The sequence below is a fragment of the Sinohyriopsis cumingii genome, unplaced genomic scaffold, assembly GCF_028554795.1.
Source record: "Sinohyriopsis cumingii isolate HCF-2022 unplaced genomic scaffold, ASM2855479v2 utg002078l, whole genome shotgun sequence".
NCBI lineage: Eukaryota > Metazoa > Mollusca > Bivalvia > Unionida > Unionidae > Sinohyriopsis > Sinohyriopsis cumingii.
Genome location: NW_028316125.1, coordinates 218,413 through 241,653, shown reverse-complemented (window position 1 = coordinate 241,653; position 23,241 = coordinate 218,413). Strand labels below are relative to the sequence as shown.

At 35.0% G+C, this 23,241-nt stretch overlaps 1 protein-coding gene across 1 annotated transcript in view; it reads left to right on the top strand.

The window, feature by feature from the left end:
* LOC149771174 (NACHT, LRR and PYD domains-containing protein 3-like) overlaps positions 1 to 23,241 on the top strand; it is a 72,665-nt gene that overhangs the window by 38,858 nt on the left and 10,566 nt on the right. Inside the window, exons 4-5 of the mRNA XM_089948772.1 lie at positions 3,694 to 4,156; positions 11,332 to 11,415. Coding sequence (XP_089804898.1) covers positions 3,694 to 4,156; positions 11,332 to 11,415 — 547 coding nt within the window. The remainder of the gene's footprint in view (positions 1 to 3,693; positions 4,157 to 11,331; positions 11,416 to 23,241) is intronic.

The window sequence follows — 23,241 nt, the reverse complement described above, 5'->3', positions numbered from 1 at the left end:
GTTCATGTGTGTCAAGGATGTTTTAATTTTCTTTGCCCACTTTGTGATAGCAGAAAGAGGCATATTATTTTCCTGCTGTACATCCATAAGTACTCATGTCTGCCAAATTTGTTTTAGCATGATAGCATGGAAACCATTTTATTTAAGACCTATGAAAGTTTAGACTCAGTATCTTGGTCATAAGTAGATTTCCTGATTGGATTTTGAGACCATTACATCAGCTTCGTTTCTTTACAGTTTTTCTTTAGCACCAGTGGGCATAGAGTGGAAGAGCTTATGGCATGTCTGTTTGTCCCATGTCCATCCATCTATTTGTTAGTTCAACTTGTTATCAGTTTTGAGGATTGCGACGAACCTTTACACACATTCATCCCAAGGTTTTGTTGGTTCTGGTTCTAAATGAAAATTGTGCAACTTGGTTATCCAGTTTGGGTGCAAAAGTTCTTATTATTGCTACTTCTCCTGAACAAATGGTCATATCAACATAACATTTTGAATGAAAGACTTCTAATGATGTGTGGTTGGGCCTAAATGAAAATGTATTGATGTCTGATTGGTAGTAAATGAACATCTAATATGGCTTTTATAATGCATATGTCATGCCACACCTAGAATATTGTTGTTCTATCTTGGGTATTAGTGGTACAGAAAATCAGGAAAAATTAACTAAAACTTCAAAAAAGAGCAGCTAGAGTTTATTCTTGATGCTGATTTAGATAAAACATCAACAAATATTTTTGAAATCTTGAAGTGGGTTGCATTTCAGCAGAGAACTAAGTCTGTAAATCCTTACATGGATTGGCTCCAGATTATCTTAAATGTAACTTTAAATTTGTTGAAAATGTACTTATGTATGAACTAAGGTCCATCTCAAACAACACATTATATTTACCTAAACCAAATTCAGAGTTTTATAAGAAGAGTTTTGCTTCCAATGGAGCCAAACTGTGGAGTTCCATACCACCTTATGTAAAGTCAGCTGACTCGTGCCAAGCTTTCAAAAAGCTTCTTGGCCAACATCTAAAGATTGTATGATTTTGTTTAATTCGGTACTACTACTCTTTAAAACATTGTTATCATGTACTCACCTATGATGTTTTTTTACACGTGTTCATTACTACACTTTTTGTGAATCCTGTATGTACTCATCCTTGAAGCCTTGTACATATTTTATCTTAGCAGTAGATCAATTGTCTAATTTCTAATAGCGATTGTTGCCTAAAGACACCTCATCTTGTAAAAACTTTGCATTATGTATATATATTTTTCTAAATGTCATTGTAATCGCATTGTAAGTACTACAGCAGTAATTGATAATTAAGTCACTGTGACCTATATTTTGGAGTCCAGTGATTTTGGTAAACCTTTGAAGTTGGCTTAGTTTCTCTGCATTAAAGTTTTTGTTTGTGTAAATTTTTCTTATATTTTTGCATCCATCATTCAACCAGATAGAGCCAGGCAAGTCAGTATTTAAATGCACCATGTGAAAATTAGGTCACTGGTCTACATTTTACAGTCAAGTGAATTTGGTTAATATTTGCTAAGAGCTCCTTTTCTCAGTCATTACATGACTATGGAGACACATAACTGTTATAGAACATCCATAAGTGAAGCATCATCTACTACTTTCCAAATCAATTCCGCTTTATAAAGAAGCACACAACTTATTTTCAAATTTGTGAAATTAAAAGAGGTGGCTGACTGCCTCCAAGAGCATGGCCTTAAAAGGACAGTTGCTTCAGGACTATAAATCAGCCGTTGCCTGAGATCCACAAATTGTCCTGAATTTGTCAGTGCTGGCAACAACATTATTTTAGAAGCGTCAAAAAACTAACCAGCCTGACAATCTCCCACACACTTAATAAGACTGATGACATACAGCCTTCCAGAATGCTAGGCAAAAAAACTAAGAGACTTGCCCTCTGGACCTACGAGAGAGTATAGAAGTGGCTTTTAAATGAATATACTAAAATGTATCAAAATTCTATCATGAAATAAACCAAATTTTTTTCTCTCCAACCAAAGTATCTTAGCTGTATTAAATTTGGTACTACACTGCAGTAACTTTGCCTTCAAAGACACCCATTATTTACAAATGGGTGGAACCACCTTGGGAACTATTATTTTTATGGGTGATCTTGAACAGAAAATGTTAAAATCAGCACCATACATTTATTGAAAGTTTATTGGTGATATTTTTATGATATTGATTGGTTCAGAGTTTGAATTAAATAAACTTCACCAATACTGTAACAGTTACCATACAACTATGAAGTTCACAATGGAATATTTTAAGGGAATAAAAAATAAAAATCACATTCTTAGATACTATAGTTGCTTGTGAAAATAACACAATAACATTTAATTTATGCTGTAAATCCACAGATAAACATTGTTATCTACGCTATGATTCCTACCATCCATACCACTATAACAAATCTGGTCTGTTTAGTCAAGTATTAAGAATTAGATAAATCTGTAGAAGACAATCAGACTTTGAGAAACATATTGCCTCCAGTCTAGATCAGTTTTATGAAAGAAGAGGCTGTAAGCCAGATAGATCATTCAGAGTTACTGAAAACAATTCAGAAAGTTTCGGTACATTGCAGCCTAATACCGGCTATCTTAACATATAATAAAGATAATTATTTCCTCAAGCATGCAATTAAAACTCTCTTTCCTATTGTCAAACTGAGTCCACAAGAGATTTTCAGCCGATATTTTCAGAGAGACTTTGTTATTAATTTAGTTACCAGCTAATAAGAACTTAGTTTTCTAGCAAACATCCAGGCCTAACAGAAAAACATTTGCAAACAAAATATTAGATAGTGAGAACATTAATTGCAGTTTCTATGGATAAATCTAAAATCTAGAAGAATATTTACAAACCTCAAATACAAATCAAATGAAGAGGACATTGTACCACGTCATCTGTTTGCTCCCCAGCACTAAATGTGGCAAACAGTACATATGTGAGACTAAAAGGGAAAGTGAGAATAAAAGAATAATTGAGGGATATCCATAATTACCAAGATTTCCCAGTGTCTAAGCATTTTAATATTTATTTGACCACAACATTGATTGTGCTAAATATCAGATGATATAAGTTGTTAAATCTGATCCATAGCTCTCTAGTAGCGCTTTTTATAGGAAAGATAGAGAACATCTCTTGATATACCAACTACATACTCTACAGCCAGTAGGGATTAACATCTCTGTTTAAATAGGAGTTCATACATTTCTTAAATATTCTTTAAATCAAATGGACATTAAGTAGTCTGTTTACTTGTTTACATGGGGAGCTTCCATTTGAATTCAAACGCTATAATTCAACAGTGTTAGGGACCCTTTGGTGACAATCAGGTTAGAAATTATAAATCAGTGAATGAAATAACTATGTTTTGTGCATTTTTATATCCTTGATGCACTTCATTTTTAAAATCAGTAGGGGGTGCAAACAAATGGGAGGGTATGTGAGTAGTATAGTTTAATATGGTCCAAGACTATTTTTATTATCATCCAGTGATTGCACCACTTACCTGCCCCTTTTCAAGTCCATGTAAAGACAGATTAGACATCAAAACTTTATATTGTTGACACAGGCAGATAGATTTCACAACACCTTAATGTTGAAATAACATTTAGTTTTGCAGAAGTACATATAGCTACATGTTTAGATATGTTTCTTTGCAGATAAATGATATCCCAATCCATGTTTCCTTTGATGAACATGAGGAGAGGCTTGCCCTTAAGACGGCTATAGCTGGACTCAGACGTGATCTGCAGATGCATGAGGAGAGAACATCAGATACTGTGGACTCTATGAAAAAGGAGTATAAACAACTTATACAGCGGATAAGAACAGAATTGGAAGATGTTCAGGATAGGCAGGACAATGTTGAGAATAGGATGGATACTGTTGAGGAAGAGGTGGTCACTGTTAACAAGAGGGTGGACACTGTTGAGAATAGGGTGGATACAGTTGAGAAAGGGGTGGTCACTGTTAACAAGAGGGCAGACACTCTTGAGAATAGGCAGAACACTGAATTACAGAAGCAGGAGAAGGAACAGCGGGAGATGCATACAGCTGTGACCTCACATGGAGTTCGACTTGATACAGTTCAAAGAGATGTTCAGTCCGTAAAGGAGAAAACAGGTGAGAACATTTCTTGTAGGGAGGGTAAAGTGACTTAAAAGGGGATGTCCAGGTGTTATGAAATCAGCTGTGAACTACATATGGTGGCTTCTTTTGTACTTTCTGTTTGTATCTCATTTATTTAATTAACATTAAAAAAGTTGTTTGAGAAAATGGACTGTATTTTGGTACTAAATTGCAAGCATTAGAAACAAATACATGAATGCAAGGGGTAATCAGGTAGCAGATAGGTGGATACCTGATGGGCTGTATTCTGATATATGTGTCAGACAACTTAAGATGGCTGATTTGAAAAGGATAGGAATCTTGATTTCATTGTAAAAGATTCATAATATATTATTAAATAATATAAGTATTAGTGAATATAATTGAATCAAGTTCAGATATAATGTATCTTGTGTTGTTTTGTTAAATTTATTCCTGTACAGACCATTGGTCATTTTGTTTAAGCACTTTGTAGCCACAAAACTCGTGACAAAATAGGTGTGAAGATAGTTTTCAAAAACATTATAATTGAATGATGGTTCCATGGTATGTACTAAACTATTCCATGGTATGTACTAAATTGTTCCATGGTATATGCTAAATTGTTCCATGGTATGTACTAAATTGTTCCATGGTATATACTAAAGACATTACATTAGTCTCTCACACCATGTGTTGTTTACCTCTATTGGTCATGACCCAGAAGTGCTTATGGGATGGTCTGTTGTCCATTGTCCATCATCCATCCATCCATTAGCAGCTTGTTATTGTTACTCCTCCTAAACTGCTAGGACCATTGCCCTGAAACTTTACACTTATATTCATCTCAATGTCTAGCTTGACCTAGATGGGAAGAAAGGTGCTGCTGAGAAATCCATTATTGCCAACACATTGGCCATTTTGAAAAGTTTGTTATCACTACTCCTCCAGCATTGATCATCCTATCAACAAGAATTTTTATGATGTCTAGTTGGTCCTAAGTGAAAATGATACAGATCTATCTTCCATTATGGCCACAGTTGCAGCCATCTTGAAAATCTTGTTACCGCTACTCCAAAATACATGTAGCAAACTTTCCTGTTAAAATTCTTCCTGAAAGCACACAACAATTTATCTTCACATTTTTGGTCCAGAGGAGCAACTTGACTGTAAAATACTGTAATTATTACTTGAAGCACAAATGCTAACTAAAAACACTATGTATATATACAATCGCAGCACAGTAACAAGTTTCAAACATACTGGGAATAAATCATGTCAGTCAGGCCTTCTGGTTCATACAAATATTTGTGACATGAGTAAACTCAAAATTGCAGAAACCCATTGGTTAGCTTTTTCAAAGCCAAAGGTAATTGGGTCCAGTCTTTCTGACATTTTCTCGCAAGCTACAATTATCCATGTTGTGTGAAGCAGTTTGAGTGTTTTAAGGTTACTGATACAGTAGATTGTTCTTCACCAGTGACATCTTCCTTTTCCCATCATAGGTCAAGGGACTGTGATTTTTGTTCTTCATTGTAATGTTTGTGCAGTCACTGCCAAGCCTAATGCTTGGAGTTTGTACATGGTGCAGATAGGAATGGGTTTGGATTCGATTGGTTTTCAATTTATCTTCGTATGTACATTGGTGGACTTTCTGTACATCAGAGATTGCCACAGTCAATTGATTGCGATTGGCAAGGAGCTGATGGTCACATGTTTTGTTCAAATTATGACATATCCGTATACCTTTGACCTCAGATTCATTGTTATGATTCATGTTTGTTAGAGAACCAATCTATGATGTTCTGTATGTCATGTCTGATGGCAAGAGTACAATAGACCTACATGTACTTTCCTTACACCATCATCGATATTCTCTTTATAGCAGCTGTATGGCTTAATTAGGGAAAAACAGACCGGTTTTCTAATATTTGATCTGTGCTGACTCAGATTTTTGTTCTGATTATAGTTAGTACAGAACCAGTCTGTAGGTGTTTGGTGCTAAAAGTCAAGTCAAATTTATTCTATTCGATTCATGTGTTAGAGCAAAAACTGTTTTTCAAATAATTTCACAGGTGGATTAGAAAAAGACAACAAAAAACAGAATCCTCCAAAGATGAATACGTGAATGACATAATACATCGTTCCATTCTATGGCAGTATCACGTGCATTGCAGGCTGTGTGGAAAGAATATTAATATTTGGCGCCAAAAGTCATCAAATGGATTCAAGTTGATGTGTGAGTTAGAGCAGAAATGTTTTTCGATTAATTTCACAGATGAGACAGAAAAATACAAGAAACCGATTCCTCCAAAGATTCAGAGATGAATGCGCGAATGACATAGCTTAGCTTTCCATTCTAGGGCAGCTTTATGCCCATTGCAGGCTGTGTGGAAAGGATTTTAATAATGGTCATGGTGGTAAATTGGATGTGGAAAAATGCTTGAAAACAAAGAAACACATCAAATTAGCTCATCTTACTAAATCAGTACTAAGGTCATCTTTCTAAATCCAGTACTAAGGTAACTTCGTTTTTACAGCAGAACTCTACTGCAGACATGAATGTTATAAATGCAGAGGTGTTATTTACCAAGTTCTTAATAGAACACGGACTACCCCTAGCGGTAGCAGAGCATGTTGGTCATTTGTTCAAACGGATGTTTTCTGATTCCATAATTGCAGAAAACTATGCATGTGCAAGAACAAAATCATCTAATATTGTTTAGCTGAAGATACTTCACTTAAAATAGATGAAGCCATGAAAATCAGGCCGTTTAGTATTGCTGCAGATGAGAGTAATGATTATGACGACAAAATGTTGTACCCAGTCTGTGTTGTGTCAGATACTCTGACAACGAAAAGGGAAAAGTCAGAGTGTTTTTCATTCATTACCAAAATTAACAGTAGATTGCACTGGAGAAAGGATTTTGATTTGCTTGATAATGCTTTGAAGAAACATGATATAAGTTGTCAGAACTCTATGGGGTTTTCAGCTGACAGTGATGACTGGTATTCATAAAGGAGTTGCATTCTATATTTTGAAAATGCCTCCATAAGAGTATATAATAGATTGTCCCTGTCATTTGATGCACCTTGCTGCGGGTAAGGCTGTTGATAAATTAGAAACAGAATTCCTGAAGTATTAAGTTGGCATTCTACCTCAGACAGTGGACTTCATGCGGACAGAGTTGATGTGCAATGGCACCTTATTTCCTACCTTAAAGACTGGAAGATATAAATTTCCTCTTCTTTATCAGGTTATGAAATGAATATTGGTTCTTTGCCATTCTAATGCTGACAGTGAGAGATTGTTCAGTATCATGTCATCAAAACTAAAAATAAATTCAGATTCAGGCACAGTAACCCAGTGTTCCTCTACTGGTGTGCAAAACATTCATTGTCTCCGCTGGTACAAAGTGTTTTGAAATGCAACATGACAGTCTATTGCTTTCTAAAGCTGAAAGTGCTACATATGAAAATGTGAAGCAGTAATTGATGTTAAAACACCAGAGGGGTAAATAAATCATTTTGTTTGTATGGTCATTTAAATTTATGTTATATGTGGATTACTCTTTTTCTGCTCGTATTACACTTTTTGTCCATTTGGATTACACTTTTTCCTCACCAGGGCTTGGCATGCATTTTTTAATTGCTATTCCTTATGAAGGGATGGTCTTATTGTAATGGGATTTTTTTTAATGACCTCTTGCATTCATTGCACATCTTTAATTTGTGCCAGGCTGTCTTTAAATTACCCCCCCCCACCACCACCACCACTTGACAGTGTAACATCCAGGAATTTCAGGTGAAATCAGGCTTGTGTTCCACTTTTGTATGGGTGTTTTCTCAACATTTGTGACAGGCTGGTGTGCCACCTTTTCTTAAGCCTCTGAAGATGAAATCAGGTGCAGAATGTAATTCACAAACTGGCAAGTAGAAATCAATTAGGGTTTGTAAAGTGGAGTTGGCACCCAATCTGTGAGGTACTCTTCTTGTACAGTCTTTTTCTTTTGCAATAGGTTCTGAATGAAAATAGAACCAAGTTGATCCTTTGGCAGCCATCTTGAATAAGCTGGTATGACTACTTCCCCAGAACAATATATTTGTGTTGCTAAATGAAAATGCAGCTGATCTGACATCATTAAATTTCTGCCAAGGCAGTTTTACATGAGCTCTAAGCAGGACTGTTCACTGTTTATTCATGCTACATGTTAATGTGCATATAGAGAAGTGTTTGTTTCCCCAAAGATTACTGAAAATTGTGTTTTTGAACTGACAACTGTGTCAGGGGATTTGGGAATTGTGTTATGGTAGGTATGCAATACCTACTTGGTTTTAGGGCAAAGGCAAAGGCTATTTCTTACATTTTTTGTATGTGTACATATTCAAATAATTTAGATTAGACCATGTATTTGGTTGCATGTTAAGAAACAAATTTATTGTCAGTAGTTTGACATTGATTCGTGTTTGTATCTGTAATGACTTGTGAGCATCATAATGCAAGCAAATAAGAATCAATTTTTATCAAACCTGGTTTACAGATATATCTGAAGAATAACTTGAATAATGCCTGATCAATATTCAGCTTTAGTTTATTTTGAAGTTTCTCCCTATGTATTCAGTATGTGTGACCTTATGTATTCCTGCACATTGTTTGGGAAATGGGGCAGTTGAATGCCAGGGTATATAGCATTATGCATGTTGATGTTACTGTTATGGGAGGCCATTTTTCAGATTCAGTTGTGATCAGATTTGGAATATGTTCTGAACATCATCAAGATCTCAAAGGAGTTTGATAATGAGCAAACTGTATGAAGTGATCTTGCTTCTGATTGGCTGAGCTTGCTGCCACCTTGAATGTGATAGTACAGCTGAGCTGATTTTGATCAGACTTGAATGTGGGCTTACATCATCAGGATCTTGCAAAAGCATGACTGCATCAGATCAACACATGTTAATGAAGTGATCGTGCATGTGATTGACTGAGATTGTTATAGTCCCAGAAAATGTGAGAAAGAAGTGGACTCTAAACAGAATTTTAGAATGAATGCAAACAATTGAATTGTATGGGACAAAAATTTTGTGGAACACAGAACAAAAATGCATTTTTGTCCTAGATATGGAAATCTGTTATCCATATTTCAAACTGCAACTAAAATCATGTTATCAAAGAACGATTTGCATGATTATCCAGGATCAGATTCTTTACACTGACAATCCATCTCCACATACAATCTGCGTAATTGATTCTAGCAACAGTCTTTGATGTGATGACATTATTGTTGGTAGTTGTGTCTGTACAGACTTTATTTGAGCCAATCATTGAGTAACTTAGCAAATTGTTTAATATCATGGAGATATTTTATTATTTTTGTTATGGTCCAAAATCGGGGTTTTCTCTTAGAGGCATCCAGAATTGCAGATTTGTAATGGTCTTGGAGATTTTATCAGCCTTTTAAAAAGTCTTAATATTGTTTAATGGATGGTAATATATTCACATGGAGTTTTTACTGAAGGATGTCTGTAATATCTTGTTTACTCTAAATGTTGCTGATATAATTTCATGGCAGTCACAGTGGCTACTTGAAATTCTTTTGTTGTTGCTATAAAGTATCGGAGATGATTTCAGCACTTTGCAGTTAAAATAAGAAATGGTCTTATCTTGAATTCCTAGAAATTATTTTAAGCCAGTTTATCCCTTTATATGATTTGAATCAGACATCATAGGCTTATATATCTTCAGGATCTTGTTTTGTGTAATTATAAGTGAGATTCATGCATATAAAATGATATAACCTTGCATCTCATTGGCTGAACTTGAGAAGTCTCTACAACTTCATTTCTGGTCAGATTTTGATTGGCCATGTTTGGTCCATGCTTTAGCAGGTTTATAACAAGCAAGATTAGCATATATTTATAAAGGAATCTTATTGGCTGAGCCTGTTGTCTCAATAGATTTGGAGATTATACAGTATTTCTAAACTAACATTACTAAGATAAATGGGTTTATCAAGATCTTTGATGACTTCAGTTAAGCAAGAGATCATGCATATTAATTATGCCTTTATCTTTGAAAAGAATGTTACGAGACTACTGTAAAATAATATAGTATTAGTTTTTGAGTCCATGGTCCACATATATATGGTTCCCATGTTACTAGTAAATCAGTAAAAAAAAATCTGAAAGAAAGAATGGATTTGTTCCTGACTGGTCAAAGCCCTTTAATTCTGCAAGTGTTGATTAAAGTCAGTGAGAATGTTGTCTCTGACATGTGATCTCAACAAGTTAACAAGAACAATGATGTTTATCTTCCCCAGCAACTCTTTTTCAGGATGTAAAGTTAAAGAAAAAAAAGTTAGTCAAAATTTAAACAAACCTTTTTGGCAGTTAAAAATATGAAATGATTTTGGTTTCCTGGAAATCCTTTTATACCAGTAGAGCTTTAGTCCCCTTAAGGAACTCTTGATTACAATATAAAACTAATAGGGTCAGAAAAATGACAAATGACCCTCCAGAATGTGCTTCAGGCCCAGAATTTTGAGCTATTTCAGTGTCAGGCCTCATTTGAGATATGATATAGCAAGGATAAATGCTCACCACAGTTAAAAATATCCCAAGTGAGATCATGACATTGTATATCGTAGAAAACAATATTGCAATCAACATACATATTTACATGATTCAAGTTATATGTGTACACAAGAAAGAATATACTTACCTGTGTATCACCATCCACAGGAGATTTATTCATTTTTTAAAATTACTAAATAGGTCCTGGCTATTCAGGCTAAGATGCCATGCATTGCACTTGTTGACAGATTGTGCCAAGTGTTCTGCACACCATGTCTTTTTTGTAAAGCATACTGCCATTGATCAGTAGATGATGATGCAGCAAATCACTTTAATCCTGATTGAAAATTGTACCTATCATACCGCCAATCTTGAAAATCTTTCTAATGCTAATTGTTTTGAATGGATGGATGGTCGTTTTGATATTGGGGTTGTCCTGAAAGACAGTACGTATGTTAACTGCCTCTCATTTCTTCCAAATTTGAATGTAGATCAGCAAGAAAAAGACATCCAAGAGATTTACATGATTCGAGTTATATGTGTACACAAGAAAGTGACTTACCTGTGTATCACCATCCACAGGAGAATTGTTCATTATTTTAACAATTAATATTGAATGCCTCTCATTTCTTCCAATGTAGATCAGAATGAAAAAGATATCCAAGAGATAAAGGCAACCACCTCTCAAGGATCAGATCAAGTTTCAGCAGAGAAAATGGAATCAGGTAATAAATGTTCAAGTAATGGGTGATCTGGAATGTGTTGGTGATGATTTTCAAGCACTTGAAAGGCCTGTGCTGCACTGTTTTTGTGGGTATTTACCCATGATAGATTTACAACAGACTGGGTTGTCACCTTTTTGAGGCTTTTGAAGGGAAGTCAAATACACAAGGTAATTCACTAACTGGTAGGTAGACCTCAGCTTGGGTGTATGAAGGGAATTGGCACCAATTTTGTGAAGTACAAGAATTGTCTGAATTACACTGGTACATTATACATAGCATGTTTTGTTTTGTTTTTAAATCCACATTCCCACAGTGGACCTCAATCCTAATTTTCACGGTGTGTTCATCACATACATGCCACTGTGGTCATTTGGATTACCCACATCATGGCTTGTAGTGAACAGATTAAGTTTTATTTCCCCAGTAGAAGTCACATCAATGTAATTAAGTAATCGTGGACATCCACTACAGCATGTGGAACTTACCTGTTGGCTCAGCTGCTCTACATAGCTTAGGCTGATCTTTTTAAGTTGTACACAATGCTGTTTAATATTCAAAGACACGCCCATTAAAATGCAGTTGTATATGTGTATTATGAGAGGTTAAAGATTTCCAAGCAAAGAATGCTGAGGCAATATAGATGTTTCACAAAATGTTAATTATAGTAATTTTAATATGAGACATTGAGAAAGAAAAAGAGCAAGATTCTGCTTTTAAAAAAAGAAAGGAAAAAGAAATCATATGTAAGTATTAATGGGTTTCATTCTGCCAGTCACTTTTAATTTGTTTGCTTTACTTTTTCCCACATAATATAATACAGTGGATTCTGGTTAATTGGGACACATTGGGCTTGAACACTTTGACCCAGTTAAGTGGCTGCCCCAATTATGCGGAGGGGTTAAAAAGATATACATGTATTTTATCCTTTAAGATTTGTCCAAAATAAACAACTGCTCCAATTAAAAGATGGCCCAATTAACCAGAATCTACAGTATACACAGCGCTATCCAATATACAACTTCTGGCATGGCCAGCCTGTTTAGTACCTGCAACCTAAATATATTCATCCATGCAACACATTTCCTCTGGAACTAGACACATGTTAACTTTTACTTTTTGCCTACTGTTTTTACACAGGCTGTACGAAACATGTGATGCCACATTCTTTAACTAACAGCTTTATAGAATTGCTAGTTGGGCCATCATATTAGTTTGCATGTAATATTACAAAATGGAGGGGTGAAAGCAATGACAGAGATATATTTTCATTAGGAGATAAAATCATTTGTTTTATGTTCAGTTAATGCGGATGAAAATTTGATACAATACATTCTTTAAATCTACCTGAAATTTAATCCAGTAGCAGATAGTTTCTCCAGTGCATACACGTACATCAAAATATAATCTTTTTGCAGTTCAAAAGAGATGCCTCCTATTATTCAGACTTAGTTGTAAAATAGGTATCTACAGTAGATAAGTTTGTTTACAGTACAAAAATTATCCTCCAGTATTGTATGGTTTCATTTAACGCTTTATGTAATTGGAATTTCTTCTTGTTCGTACCCTCTTTTACCCCTTGTTTAACTTGTAAACTTAACACATACCTATCAATAATGCCTTGTAAATCACCCGAAATTGCTAATCCACATCTTTGCCAAGTTATAAAATGTATTGCTAATTGAAATGATAGTTACTAATGTGGGTCTGATTTTTCACGGCTTTAAACAGGTATCCCCTGTAAAACCTTTTTCACTCCATACTGGAGGTGGAGTAGGTTTTGGCTTCGAAGGTTGTAAATCTCTATTATTTCTTGTTTATCTTGAATCGTTCCTACTAATTCTAAGATTGTCGTGAATGTTATTGCTTACTCCTTTGACTTTCCGTCTATTAAATTTCTTTAGCATTAAGTTCGTACATGTTACATATGACAGATTTGTCAGTCAATATAAGAAAATGACACAGATATTACAAATGAACCACATTGCATGTCACATGAACAGATTTTGGACTAGTGCAACTAAAAGCAATAATAAGAGAAGGTAAAAAGGGTGGGGCCAGTTATTTTGTGTGAATGTGAAGAAACAATATTTTCCCCATGTTGCAGCAGTACTTTAATTTGTCCCTACATCCATCATATCATCATCTTGCACAGATACAATTGTATTTGATTTGCAGTTAAAAATATCCCCCAGTTTTGTACATGGAATCTCATGTTCTCCTTCATACTTTTTGCCCCCACCACCCCTTTGTTTAACGTTTACAGTATTAGGCATTAGCTGAACACATCTATCAATAATGCCCTGTAAATTTCCTTTAATAGCAAAGAACGTATTTGCCAAGGCTGTAAAATCTATCTCTAATTTGACTGATTGCTATTAAAATGTGGACCGCTCCAGTGGCCTAGTGGTTAGAGCATCCGCCTCGGATACGGGAGGTCGTGGGTTCGATCCCCGGCCGAGTCATACCAAAGACTTACAAAAACGGTACTACCAGCTGCCTCGCTTGGCGCTCAGCATTAAGAGGTTAGTGTTAGGACTGGTCGGCCTGGTGTCAGGATAATGTGACTGGGTGGGACATATGCTAAATGTCTGTGGCATGATGCCCCAGTGCAAGACATCACCATAAACTGCCACATTGCAGACATCGTAGCGATATGACTGAAAAATTGTTAAAGCTACATTAAAAATAAAAATCACATCACATTAAAATGTGGCTTCTTATTTTTCATGGCTTTAAACTGATATTCCTGGTAGAATTTCATTGACTAAATGTACTCTGAACTAGAGATGGAAGAGGTTTTGGCTTCTGAGGTTGTAAATCTCTATCCTTTTCAGTTTACCTTGAACAAGTTCATGTGTTCTAAGGTAACCATGAATATTGTCACAGTATTCACTTTGATTAGTGATCATTTAATCATCTTTCAGTCTAATATATTTTTGGATATTTAAGGACACACGGTACACCATTCCCTCGATAACTCGCGCACATCGGGGTCCAGAAACATCGACCGCACTATAAGCGAGGGGCGAGTTATCGAGGGACCTATAAAATAAGCCCAAAACCAATAAAGTGATTGGCGACATAACCGAAAAATAAGGGGGGAGGGGTAGGCAGATTATACTGTTGAATACTCACTTTATAATCGTTCTGAGATTAACTGTTAATAAATTTCTCTTCATAACGGTGTACTTTATTATTTTCTCATAGGACAACATTAAAAATTTCAGGATAAATTACAGTATATTGAGGCGATCATCGAAAACATTATTCCACGTGGTTTCCGTTCGCTGAACATGTGTACCACTTCACACATTGTGTACTACGTCACTAAGTTTTATGTTGAATTGTATGCATTCTAGTTCTATTGTTTGAGCCAAATTAGAAGTTTTTTATACACAAAAGATCGACTCTTTTCGAGAAACAGTGTCGATCGAACGATAGATAGATAGATTTGAATGCGATAGAAGTAAAATGGGAAACAAAAAAAAAAAAACAAGAGTTAATCAGTACTGACATATTTAATTGGTCTACAAATTTAAAACGACGTAAATTAGAACAAGTTAATACTTGCCGTTTGTGCCACGCTTGACAAATATCAATTCACTTTTTGAAAAAATCAGTTAATTTTTTTTTGTGTGTGTTACTCCTTGGTTTCTCTGTCGCCGAGCAAAATCCCTCAGATTTCTCAACTGCATGAGCTTTACGTAGTCAACATTTTGGGTCTCCAGCCACCTTATGGCAATATCAAAATATTTGCTTCCTGTGCAGAGGGGTGGGGGTGCAACATCTGTGTCTGCATCACTTTCAACACTTGTGTTAGTCCAGTTAGAATCGTCTTCTGCTGCAAATTTGTTCGCTATAGAAATAATTATAGTTTCATCTGACATGTATTCGGCTGTAGGGCAATCATTGTCAGCACAAATCCACTCCTCCACCAAGAGAAACGCCCATCTCAGGACCATGAGTCTGTACTAATTTCTCCCAAACAGCCTCGGCATTAATGACATCAGTTTCACTGAAACATTTGAAGTCACTATCGTCGTCGTTGTCTCTGTTACTGTTTTGCTTTACGTCAAAGGCAGCTCCAAGACCCTTAATCCAGCACCCGAGGTCTCTTGTAATCGATTATTTTTTAATGCAACAAACACTTCCCCAAGTTGTTGATCAAAACAAAGCCGGCATGTACATGTAATTAGGTTCCCACAGAAGTACTCACGGGTTTCGATGTGACGGTCGATTGACTCTTTTCATGTTTTCATTGAACAGACTATGTTGTGATTATAATGTTTACATTGAAACGGAATTAAAGGATTAGAACGTGACTTTCACACAGGAAGTCGTTTAATTGGTGTTTATTTCATTCTCTGTTGCCACCTGTTAACATTTACCAGAAGTTTTCATTGATCGCTATTTCACCAGACTGTTTATTTACAGTATAATGACAACTATTTACCCTAAAAACTTACATAATATATGATATCTTTAAACAGAGGTCTCGCTAGGATTTTAAAACTGGGTCTTTCTGCCTCTGAATTCAATCACTAAATATCAGTATAATTTCTCACTCGGCCGCCAAGTCAAAGCCTTTGAACTAGCCGCCTAGCTGTTGCATCATGTTCTTTTTTTTTTTTAAATGTACTCTTATGAACTAGCAACAGTACATCAAAGAGTCTTTCAGTCACTGAATTCTGTCATTGTAAATATCAGCACAGTAAACTGATCAACACATTTCCCACAAAGCAGGTGGCTTAAGCGTTTTCGAGATCTCTGAAATTAATTCTTCTCTAGAGCTTGCAAATTGCAAAATATGGATTATATTTTTACGGGCATTAATCACCATTTTCGATGATAAAACGAGCAATGTGTCAAGGTTTAATTTATCAATTCTTATCGTAATTTTTTTCATGTTTAGCATATTTTAAAGATATTTTAAATACATTTTCTCTGGAAAAAATCGGGAGCCAAGACGGACACCGCGTTATAAGCGGGATCGCGAGTTATCCGGGCGCGAGTTATCGAGGGAGCGGTGTACTAATTATACGGAAGAACTGTGAACCAGTCTAGAAATGGGTGAAGAAATAATAGAGTATTTACAGGTTTGGTGGTCCATAATTGGTTAATAGTGAAAATTAAAATTTTAGGAAAAATATCTTTTAAGAGCTTATCCTATATGTAATGTAAAAAAAATACTGACAAATTTCTACTGATGCAATTTTAGCATTTTTGCAGGCTTGACTCAGGAGTACTCAATACTGAAAGTAGCACCTGATTCATTTGGTGCAGAATCAATAACACGTGTTTCATGCACATGTATGTAAACAAATTGCCGCGGGTCATATGGTGTTCTCCACACATAAGCTTGCACCAAGGTTAGATGTGCACGAAAAATTATAGGTGTCATTATCAGCACCCATAAATTTTAAGTTATTGAATTTTGAATATGATAGTGTTTCCATATGTTTACCATTGGAGTGGAATTAGTACCGTGAGTCCTATATGCGACCTATACCATAATAGGAGTTTGTTGTTTCCATGGTTACCACGTGCATACAGGGTATCAATTTGGTGGTTTTTACATACGACAATCATAATGGAGTCTTTTTATCATGGTTTGCATGTGATTTTGGAGAAAAATTCTATACAAAAGACAGATGGGGATGGTTTTATACACTGGAGAGTGGAAGTAGATAGCTCAGGCCATAGGGAAAAGAGCATAGTATGGCCTGATGGCAGAATTTCATATGATGGTACCCATAGATTGGCCTATATGGTTAAATACCATTTAACACATGCAACAATTCCCCAAAAGGGGTGGGGTGGGGGAGATTTTATATGTAAGCCACTTATGTCACAATCACTTATGTATCAGTACTGATCATTTAACTTTAGAGACACACTCAGCAGATCAAAGCAGAGAACATTGTAAAAATAAGGACTGTGCACAAAACTGCACATGCTTCATTGCCTCAACCTGTAAATTGAATTATTATATGTCGAGTCACATTGAATATCAATTATACCGGTCTTATTTCTTATCCTAGAATTAAACTCCTTGACACCTATTCTATGTTCAGCATGTTTCTCATATTGGTACATTACATTTTTGGGCAAACAGTATTGGAACTTTTCTGCATTCCTTTTGTTGAGGGAGCAGGGAGGGATATTTTCACTTAAAATAATAGTTTTCAACCCTTCATTCCCAATATAAGTCTGCAAAAGTCCTATCTGTATTGCATTCTTTACACAGGCAGTTTTTCTTCCCCAACCTCTCTTCATACCAAGTCCCATGATAGAAAACCTTTATACTCAGGGTGTTGCAACTTGTGGTCTCAGAACACATTATTCCAAATCTCAGCATTTGATTACTGCGTGCACTAAGCGATATGTGTTTTGTTCACCATATATGTTGTTGTGAATAAATGAAAACAAGCTTCATGTCAGAAATATGGTTTCATATTTGAAACAAAAGCTATTTATAAAACCTACATTGCTCTGTTCTTACCATCAAGTAATAGTAAGGAATCATTTAAGCTGTAAATTAGAGCTTGCTGTTTGGTTTGCCAAATCAAGGTGTATTACCTCCCCTTTGACTGTAATTGAGTGATTGCAATGCTTGCTTTGTTTCTCTTTTGTTCAATGATGTATGCATTTTTTTCAGCTTTATATTAAAAAGTAAGTAATTTAACACTGCTTATAGTGGAAAGTAGCCACAGTAATGATTTTGAGACTTTTTCTTAACTTTTTATGAGCTTTGGGTAAATGTAGGTATACATTTATGCATTAGACAACTTCAATATGCAATTCAGTTCTATTACTTAAATTTAACAAGTAGTGTATTCAGTGACAATTTTTATCAGTGTCTGCATATTGCATAGAGACATGAACTTGTCTTGGCATAGCAAAGTTTTTCACACATTTCTCCACCTCCAGCATACTTAATAGCTTGAGTCATAACAGTTTGTGCATACACTTTCTATCTCCAACATCAATGTCAGCATTATAGGAACTTTGGATAGCTTTTTCAAATTTGTCTCTTGATGTCCTTATGTAACATACCTCGTGTTGATGTGTTATTTGGATTGATACACATTCCCCCCACCCCCCACCCCCCCGTTGTGGGGAACATTACCAGGCTTGAAGAAATTACTCTGTCTATTCTTTGCTTATTCACCCTTCCCCATAGTTTTATACTAAAAAGTAGCACTATGTTATTTAATTATTCAGTATAATAAAGCTTATGGAACTCTTCCTTGGCTTTTATACCTTTTTATTAACATTTGGGGGTCATGAATCACATGTGATGATAGTTTAAAATAAGTTTGGAATATCAGCATCTCTTGATGCTTCATGGGTGTGTGTATTTGTTTGAGTCACAAAAGGGCAATGGCCTCTTATCATTTTGACCTGTCATGTGGTACACTTATTTGTTTTGTTTGATTGATGTGAATAGGGATGCACTGTATCTTATTTCTGTGAGAGTCAGCAAGAAAAGAAATGCAATTTTGAAATTTAAAACATTTAAAACTTGTCTTATAGCCAGTGAGAGATGAAAATACAATGCGTCATGTAATTTGATACCCTGTGATGTCATACTTGTTGATGTCAGCATGCTTGTGTTTCTTTTGTGTAGCATGCATGCCATAGAAAGATAACATGAAGATACAAAGGCAGAAAACAATTATTTTAATAACAAGAACAAGCCATTAATAAGTACAATACAACACAGCAACATGTGATGCGGATGCAATTTAACTATAGATATTGGTATCACATAAAATGCTATTGCACTATTATCCATGCACAAGCATGGCCAATTCTTTCTTACAATTATGCTCTAATATCAAGGAGTAAAATACAACTTTTTAAAAAAAAAAAAATCTGGTTATAGGACACACGGTACTAATTATACGGAAGAACTGTGAACCAGTCTAGAAATGGGTGAAGAAATAATAGAGTATTTACAGGTTTGGTGGTCCATAATTGGTTAATAATGAAAATTAAAATTTTAGGAAAAATATCTTTTAAGAGCTTATCCTATATGTAATGTAAAAAAAATATTGACAAATTTCTACTGATGCAATTTTAGCATTTTTACAGGCTTGACTCAGGAGTACTCAATACTGAAAGTAGCACCTGATTCATTTGGTGCAGAATCAATAACACGTGTTTCATGCACATGTATGTAAACAAATTGCCGCGGGTCATATTGTGTTCTCCACACATAAGCTTGCACCAAGGTTAGATGTGCACGAAAAATTATAGGTGTCATTATCAGCACCCATAAATTTTAAGTTATTGAATTTTGAATATGATAGTGTTTCCATATGTTTACCATTGGAGTGGAATTAGTACCACGAGTCCTTAAGATTGTACATATTATAACCAGATTCAACAATAGATAATAAGAAAAGGACATCAATATGCGAAAATATCACAACTGAACCACATCGCATTTCTCAGTCCATATTAGAAATTCAAAATTTGTTTTTCAACAATCAACAGAAAACATTTGCATTCAGAAGTTAATGTATATTTTGAAACATCGGTGCTAAAAAGCAATATCGAGGCTCAACACCTTCCTGACTTGCCATTGTCAACAAACATAGCGGCAGACTTCAGAGTAAAATTATTGCTTCTCGGCTGGTGCTTGATGATAGATTCATGAAAAAAGTGATGAAGACCGGTACCTTTTTCTTAAAAATCACTTCAGTTTTATTGCATGAATAGCCACTCATAGAGAGTAGACTTCAATACTGTGTAAACAAAATGGGTGCATTAAAAAAAATTATGCTCAAGTAACCAGCCACATTCTAAGTCGACTAATAATGGTATTTGTATGCTGCAAAGTTTAGGCATTCATCAAGGCCATTAGACCTTTTAAGTTAAATGGCTAATCTCTAATTGGGAAAATAAACAATAATTATATTTTGGGCCAGATCTGACAGGTCAGGTGTTGTATTTTTTCTCCAAAATTTCAAATGTCCCTGACTTTCCTCAAAAGGGAACCAAAGCAAAATTCTGTATCTCAAAGTGTGCAAGAATAAAATGGTTGTTGAATTTCAAGCATTTTTGTGTGTAAATTTTTTTGCCTGGGGTGGGGTTGGGTGCTATTCCACATGCAGGTATCCATCGTATGCTACAGGCCATAAACCAGACTAAAGTACATATTACAAACCACCATTTTAGTATTGAAGTCGTATAAATTCCAATTGCTTCTTTAAAAGGAGCAGTCTCATATGTACATAGGTAATTCTTAGGTTTGTACTATTTATTAATCTTTTTTGAAAAACTGTAAAACTTCGATAGTATTCTTATGGAGAACTCTTTTGGAAGGGCTTTATTGTGGAGGTTGAATTGATAATTTGTTTTGGAGGTCGATCCATATTGCTTACTCAGTAATGGTGAATAATACGTGATGATCGTTTTACAGATTTGATTGACATTGTAACAGGTTCATGTTGTTTATTTTGTGATGTTACAGTTTTTAAAACCCATTCCAAATCATCGTCTGTGGTGCAAACATTGCACTATTTCTTGATTTATTATCTTTTTGGTTTTTTTTATCTTATCGGTGAATTGGGCACTTTAGTTTTGTCCTTAAATAAATTTATTTTGCTTCTGGATGGGTTAATTGTTTTTTGATTTCATTCATTTGTTCCTATATTTTCCATGTTGACCTAAACTCAGATCAAAGCTACGAATTCATACACAGAATGAGTAAGTGTTATCTTAGGTAATTATGCAGTTATTATGTTAGATTTAAAGCGAGTCTGAAATTTATGGATATGTCAAGTTAACTTATGAAATGGATAAGTAAATATTACCTTGTTTGGCAATTGATATGTTAACCAACATGTAAACAGGATCTTCAAATTATTGTAGATGTTTTATGAAAGATGTATATCTTTATTACTAGACAAAATTACTTTGAGATTAAATGATTCCAGTATAAATAAGGAATAAAATGCATGTACAGCAGTTGTGGATATCTTCTCTTTTTTCTGAAACCTGCTGCATTCTGAACTTGATAACTGGTAATCATGCACAAATCTGTTAAGAGAGACATCCTTTCTTGAGAGACTGCTTTTTGTTGGCTGAAGCAGTGGTCTCAAAAGACATGTTTTCTAAATAAAAATAGTGCAGATCTGACCTTATTAAATGACAACAATGGTGGCCAAATAGAAAATCTTGCTATTGCATCTCCTCCAGAAGAGAGTCCATTGGTCGTTGTGATTTTAGTGAAACAGTTCTTGCAATGTCTAGCTGGTGCTCAGGTGCCAATCTGATCACCCAACATGGATGTCATGGCAGCAGCCATCTTGATAAATTTTCTATTGCTGCTTAAAGGGATTGTTACATGTACTTGGTCCTGTACTAATATGGTGCCAAATTAACTTAAGAAATACCTGTGTTAATGGCCATTTAAAAATCTTGTAATTTCTGCCGCTTCTTAATGGATGGACGTATCACCATTGGCTTTTCATTGAAATACTTCCACAACATGTAGATGGTCTTGAAAGAAAATGATGCTGATGTGATCTTCAGCATGGCAACCATATTGGCCATCTCAAATATATTTATCACTATTTCTTCAAATGTACGGTTGCAATATTACACCAGGCAGGCTTTCCTTTCCAGTCTTATGACATTTTCACTAAAACACAGGATAATAGTTGATCCAAGTGATAATGACAAAGGTCTGACCATTAATATCTGTATTACATTGGTCCCCCTCTTAAATGGACATGCTTTCTGTACTGGGAATGTGGCCCTGTAAGATGGGTGGTCTTTCCAGGGGGAGACTACATTTGTGAGAAATATGTGTATGTATATGTATGACGTAAGAAAGCTACATAAAACTTTAATATCTTCATTTAAAAGTAGTATCAATTATTAAAAGGTTCTTCTTGTCTTAAGAACACACTTATTTCAAGATAACATAAATTAAAAGTTCTTATTAATAAACATAAAATTTGAGGGGGTATTGGTGGCGTGTGCATTGCTAAACCATTCAAAAATGTTTTTAAATCTTGGTACATAATGTTGCTTTGCATTTAAAATAATTCTCTTTTCAATTTACTCCATTTTCCCACTGCTGCAGAATATTCTTTTCAACTGTTTCTATGTTGTTTATTTCATTCTTCACAACATACAGTTTTTGCAGAACTCTTGAACACTCCCCATTGTTGTCAGGTCGAATAACTTTTACTTGTTCTTCTAAAGTATTAATTCTCCACTTTCATGATGACATGTTGAAGTTTTTTTTTAAACAATTTATTCCTAAATTGCTGCAGTACTGCAATTTAATTATGCAGATGAAACTCTTGTAGAGCAGACAAAATGCCTTGTTTTATGAAGGAAGTGTGATTTTTCAGTCTTTGTCTAGTACCATGTTTTTATTTTTAAAGTTAATTTCTGTGTGTTAATCCACAAAATCTATATTTAGCCAGTTATAATCTTGACAGTTCTTCGAATAATGTGCTTGGTTCTTCTGGAGCATACTCCCACATGATACAATTACGAAAATGTAAGCAAAAGCAATGAATTAATAGTTTTAATGCAAACAGAATGATAATAAAATGCAAAAACTGAAATGAAAATGCACATTTGGTAAAGTTACCCATACCTGGGTCTGTACCTATCTAGAGATTGAATTTTGATCAGATTTGGTAAATAGGATTAAAGCATCAAGATCTTGAATGAATAAAATTATGATCTAGAGCCCATGATGAGTGATAATGAAATTTTTCATCAGATTAGCCAAGTTTGTCAACATTTAGGAACTTTTTTCTGATAATAGGCTTACATTGCATACTGTTATCAATT